The sequence below is a fragment of the Montipora foliosa genome, chromosome 3 (genome assembly GCF_036669935.1).
Source record: "Montipora foliosa isolate CH-2021 chromosome 3, ASM3666993v2, whole genome shotgun sequence".
Lineage (NCBI taxonomy): Eukaryota > Metazoa > Cnidaria > Anthozoa > Scleractinia > Acroporidae > Montipora > Montipora foliosa.
The window spans coordinates 27,603,290-27,609,693 of record NC_090871.1 but is presented as its reverse complement, the minus strand read 5'-3'; the positions used below and the strand labels follow the sequence as shown (position 1 = coordinate 27,609,693).

The following is a 6,404-nucleotide window of genomic DNA, read 5'->3' as shown; positions in this document are numbered from 1 at the left end:
TTTGTTTTTGTCGCATCTTTACTTGAATCGCAGGCATTTGCAGCGTGCAGGTAATTTCCGGTAAAACCTGATTGGCTCACATTTATAGCATGACACATGATAACATCACTCTTGACAGGTGGGCGGCAGACGACTCGTTAAGATATTGTATCAGGCGTACTTTTTAGCGCCCTGTCTCAAGAAAAGTGCGCTTGATCGCATGTTACTATTCGGCCGGAATTTTGTAAATAAACTTTTCCACCGATGATATGGGCAAGGTTTGCATAGTTTGTCGTGAAAGTCTACTCACAAAATGCCGTAATGGCAGTTGTCCTGCTACGGTGCTGCTGTTCTGTGAGACTACAAACTGTTGTCACCGGAACTGCTTTCTGAACCGGAACTCGAGTACACGTCATCTCCCATGATACCTCTGGGTCATATGCCATGTGCTCGAAGAGTCGGACATGTTTAGTTTTGAAAATGTTTGAATATTCTTTGCATCGAACGAAAAATATGGACTATGTCGTTTTTGATTGACTTCTACCCGGACTCGTCAACATATGTAAGTTTTGTAGAATTTTCGCACTCGTCGTTTTTGAGACCTATTTTTGACAGCTTTCATAAGATACACTCGTATCTGTTGCAGCGAATCTACAACTACAACAACAACTTGTGAGATCGGAATAAAGGCAGAGAAACCAGTAGAACCTGTGTACGTGAAACTGTTGTCGAATCTCGATATTCACGGAGCCGGGATTGAGAGAATTGCAGGAGTGACTACATCTCATTCGATATGGAGAGCAAAGAAGGCGAAAAAAGCGACATGGAGTTGTGTGGAGGCGAGGAGGACGACGCGGAAAATGTTGAAATATCTTCCGAAGTGCCAGCGACTCGTACCGTTAGAACAAGGAAGCCAAATCCGAACAATCGTGAAGAGGTAGAAGCGGAAGAAATTCACAGATTAAGGCGTTCGCTTAGCGGCTATTTGTCACGAGTAAGTACATGCATAAGTCAGTTGAAAACATGTCTCTCCGAATGGGGGAAAGCTGAGGGAATTCGTGAAAGTGTGAAGAACCTTGAGCATGCATGGGAACGCTACAATGATCAGTACCAGAATTACTTGTGCAAGGAGTTGTCTGTTCAAGAATTTGGGCGGGTTGAGTCCAACTATGTTAAGGTTTATGAGGACTATTCTCGATATGTCAAAGCAGCCGAAGAAAGATTGTCTCCCCTCGCGTATTGCATGTCAAATAAGAGTTCAAAATCTCGTGTAGAACAACCTAAATTATCACCGATAACTTCGACTGGCTCAAGCATCTCGAGATCCTCAAAATCTTCCCAATTAAAGGAACTGAAGAGAAGTGTAGAGTTGAACAGGCTTAAGGCCCAACAGGCACTTGAGTTAGCAAATTATGAAGCTGAAATGGAAAAGAAAAAGATTGACATTGAGATGCAAAAACAGAAAACAGCAAAGGAAATGGTATTTAAAGCTCAGTTGGAAGCTAGAGAAATCGCTCTTCTTGTTGAAGAGGAAGGTGATGCAGTCTCGTGTGCCCTAAGTTTGCCAAGTGAGACCGATGATAAGATTGAATTTGAGCCTCCCATCACTATGAGTCAACAAACAGCAACTTGGGTAGCACGCTGCCACCAGGACACTCCAGAAGATAGATTGAATCATAGCGAACTCACACCTCAGTTAAAGAAGTACAGTGAAGAAATTACCAGTCCTCATTCCAGAGATCCTTCCCATATCCAAAGAAAGGAGAACTTTATCGCAAATGGAGATGATAACGGTGAAAATGAGAATTGCCTGCATGAAAAGGAACAGATGAATCCGTGTAAAAATCCTCAGGCTATTCTTTTGAAGGTGACCACGTTGCAAGCTATGCAGCCTGTCAAGTTTAGTGGAAATGCAGCGGATTTTCCGATTTTCAGGAGGAGAATTCGAGATAACCTCGAAGATGGACTATTGTCGGATGCCCAACGGATTGAATTTCTCCCCAAATTTGTGTCCGGAGAGGCTTATGAGGTGGTTGAAAGATCTGTGGGGTGTTCCTATGACGACATTATAGCAACCCTGGAGGAGCGCTATGGCCAACCAGCCGCAGTTGCGGCAGCGTGTATTAATATGCTTACCACAGGACCAAAATTAGGAAACAGAGACTTCAAGGGTTTGCGTAATTTTGCTGAAGAACTGCAGTGTGCCTCACGAAGACTGGAAGGAGAGTATGAACATGAGGCAAGTACCACTTCAAATATGAAGATGATCGTAGCACGACTGCCAGATTACATCATCAACAAATGGGCAGATGTATCGTACTCTAACAGAGAAAAGGGACAGAACCCAAAGTTAAAGGACTTAGCTCAATTTGTGAAGCGACAGGCTGCCATCAAAAGTGACCCTGGTTTTGCTGGTGTTTCGTTAGTCGCAAGTTCGGAGGTCAAGGGAAACAGAACAAAGTCATTGAAAGTCAACAACAGGTCATTCATCCCCGAGCCCACAAGGCAGACTTCATCCTTTGCCACCGACGTTAAAGGAAAGAGCACTGGCCGAAAATTGCCCAGCGAAGGACGAAACAGCATCACACCCGCTAATAGGAGTTGTTTATGTTGCCCCGGATCTCACGAACTATCTTCATGCCTCGAGTTTCAGAAGAAGGATTTGCAGAGCAGATGGGACATTGTGAAAGTTAACCGGTTGTGTCATGTTTGTTTGAGAGTTGGACACCTTCGAGGAAGGTGTGAATCGCCGAAATTCTGCCCTTGTGGGAGCGACAAACGGCACCATAAGTTACTCCATAACCCCCCAAATACAAGGAGAGACAATGACAGACTCAATCAAGCTAGTACAGAAGAACCGAATGCGGCAGTGACAGACCCGCATGCCGAAGTTCCTGGTGATCAAGGACCTTCAGGAATCAGACATACAGCGCAATATGCTACCGTCACACAGCCAGGCTCAACAAAAACTGTGCTTCTGCATGTTATACCAGTGAAAATCACATCACCTGGCGGAAGGTCTGTCACCACTTACGGGCTGTTAGACAACGCTTCCCGTGGAACCGTGATTAGTGGAGATGTTGCTAAAGAATTAGGGCTGAAAGGTCATAAGGAGTTTATATCTGTTAGTACCTTGATGCAGCAAGAAGATGAAGAGTTTGAAGTGGTGGAATTTAAATTGCAATCTGCGAGCGGAGAAGGTGAAACGCTTAATGTTGAAGAGGGCCTGGTCTCGGAGAAATTCAATGTCAAAGAGAGATGTCTACCTGAAGATATTGACAGAAGATCTCACCCCCACCTACTGGACATTGATGTGCCAGACGTAAAGATAAAGAAAGTATCAGTGCTGATTGGAAAGGACGTGGGTGAAGCGCATGAAGTCCTCGAAGTGCGAAAGTCAAATAGACCTGGTAGCCAGTTGCAAGCTCAGCGAGGCCCATTGGGCTGGGTGATCACGGGAACAATTCTGGGCTCACCAAATTACAGCGAAGTCAATGTCCACTTCACATCTTGCGAGAGAAAATTGCACGAACAAGTTGAGAATTTTTGGAAGATAGAAGGATTTGGAGCGAAGCCTTCGTGTAAACCTATAATTGAGGAGCCGGTGCCTAGACGTCAAAACCACTATTTATCTAGAGAGGATATCCGCGCAGTAGACATTCTCGAGAAGACCACGAGACTGACTGACGGTCATTACGAGACCGGACTGTTGTGGCGGAAGGACGATGTTGAACTGCCAAACAACCGCAAGGAGGCTGAAAAGAGGTTGCAGAGTTTGAAGAGGAAGTTCCGTAAAGACCCTAGCCTTGAAAGGAAATATCGCGCAACGATGAACGACTACATAGCTGAGGGTCATGCGCGGAAGTTAACGACAGAAGAGGCTTCTATAACTGGCTCTAGAACTTGGTACCTTCCGCATTTTGCAGTGACCAATTGCAACAAGCCAAATAAAGTACGAATTGTGTTTGATGCTGCCGCCGAACATAAAGGAACCTCGCTGAACAAAAACCTATTGCCGGGCCCTGATTATACTAACAGTCTGGTTGGTGTGTTATTGAGATTCCGCGAGGAGAAGGTCGCATTGGTTGGAGACATTAAAAGCATGTTTCACCAGGTGAAAGTCCGACCAGAGGATCAAGATTCCCTACGGTTCCTTTGGTGGAGTGGGAGCTTAGACGAAACACCTAATGAGTACGCAATGACTGTACACATATTTGGTGCTACAGACTCGCCATGTTCGGCGAATTTCGCCTTGTTGAGAACTGCTGAAGACAATTGGAAAGAGTTCGACCCTGTGACCGTAGATACTCTGAGGGACAACTACTATGTCGACGATCTACTCAAGTCCATGCCAACACCAGAACGTGCGATTACGCTAATGCGGGAGCTGATTGAACTTTGTGCAAAAGGCGGTTTTAACCTTACGAAATTTATGAGCAATAACCGAGAAGTCTTGGCCGCAATACCTGTTGAGAAGAGAGCGGATCCAACACTTGACTTCACCCTTCATCAATTGCCGGTGGACAGAGCCCTTGGAGTAAGATGGCACATCGAATCTGACACCTTTGGTTTCAAAGTCGTGAATTTGGATAAAGGCGACACGATGAGAGGAGTTTTGTCAACAATCTGCTCAGTATTTGACCCTTTGAACTTGGCTGCACCAGTCATGCTACCAGCAAAGCAAATCATGCAAGATCTGTGGAGGAAGAAGATAGCGTGGGATCAACCACTCGACGGGAAAATTCTTCAGAGATGGCAGCAATGGAAGAACAACCTTCCACTCCTAGCTGAGGTGAAAATTCCAAGATGTTACTTCAGTCGCACAGATCACGAGAAAGCTACACTTCAACTCCACCACTTTTGTGATGCTTCAGAAATCGGCTACGGTACCTGCACCTACCTTCGAACAGTCTACCCTGATGGAACTGTTGAATGTGCATTTATTACTGGGAAATCCAGAAACGCTCCTATCAAAACAGTCAGCATTCCCCGACTAGAATTACAGGGAGCTCTTTTGGCAGCACGTGTGGACTTTTCAGTCCGACAGGAACTGAACTTCGAATTTGAAAGGGTGGTTTTCTGGACGGATTCAATGATCACCTTGAACTACATCTACAGCGAAAGTCGACGATTTCAGACGTACGTTGCAAATCGGGTTACAGAAATCAGGGAACTCACCGCTCCTGAACAGTGGAGACACTGTCCAGGGAAGCTTAACCCTGCAGACGACGTTAGTCGAGGGCTAGAAATGAAAGAATTTCAGAACAATGAACGTTGGTTGAACGGACCGTCCTTCCTGTGGAAAACAGAGGATCACTGGCCGGAGATCAAGCATGACGAGGTGGCAGTTGACAAGCTTGAGATAAAAAAGGAAGTATACTTGATCGAAGTTGAAACGGCTACACCACTAGACAACCTCTTGACCAGATATTCTCGCTGGATAACCTTGCTGCGATCATTTGCCTGGTTACTGAAGTTCATAAAGTGGCTGAAGTGGTCTTCGAAGGAAAAGAAACGTGAGCCAGAGTCTTGTCAAGTTGAAAATCACGTTACACAGGAGGAACTCGAAAGGTCGAAGAGAGAGGTTGTATCTTTGGTGCAGCGAAAGGCCTTTCCTCATGAGATAAAAGATCTCAAAGCAGGACGTCAAGTGAAGGCATCAAGCCACATTTTGAAGCTCAAACCAGTTATCATGAATGATGGAGTCATGAGGGTCGGCGGTAGAATTTCGAGAGCTCCTATCTCATCCAATGCCATGAATCCGATGATCCTGCCTAAAGACCATCACGTCTCAAGAATCCTGATACGTTATTTGCACGAAAGGAATGGTCACTGTGGAACTGAACAGGTCTTGTTCTTTCTCAGGGAAGAGTTCTGGATGGTGAAGCCTAGAGTAGCTATAAAGGAGGTTCTTGGGAAGTGCTTACTATGTAAGAAGCTTATGCCCCGTAAGATGAATCAAGAAATGGCCGAGCTGCCCAAAGTTAGGCTGACCCCGTATGAACCCCCTTTCACGTTCAGTGGAGTCGATTACTTTGGACCCTTTCACGTGAAAAGAGGGAGAGGAAGAGTTGCAGAGAAACGTTGGGGGGCGATTTTTGTGTGTCTGAATTCGCGTGCAGTACACCTCGAAGTCGCGAAGTCTCTAGATACTGATGATTTCATTCTTGTTTTGACCCGATTCCTGAATCGAAGAGGCCATGTGAGAGAACTGCGGTCAGATAACGGGACGAACTTCGTTGGGGCAGATCGCGAAATCAGGGATGCCGTAAATCGAATTGATAATGACAAGGTTGGAAGAGAATTGATGCAGCGTGGATGTAAGTGGGTGTTCCACCCTCCTGGGGCCTCCCACATGTCCGGAGTCTGGGAACGATTAGTGAAAACGGTCAAACGAAGCTTGAAGGCCATCCTGGGAAAAGATC

General features: G+C 45.7%; 1 protein-coding gene across 1 annotated transcript in view; it reads left to right on the top strand.

Annotated features, from left to right (window-relative positions):
- Nucleotides 1-1,222: 1,222 nt before the first annotated feature.
- LOC137995505 (uncharacterized) overlaps nucleotides 1,223-6,404 on the top strand; it is a 5,251-nt gene continuing 69 nt past the window's right edge. Inside the window, exon 1 of the mRNA XM_068841042.1 lies at nucleotides 1,223-6,299. Coding sequence (XP_068697143.1) covers nucleotides 1,223-6,299 — 5,077 coding nt within the window. The remainder of the gene's footprint in view (nucleotides 6,300-6,404) is intronic.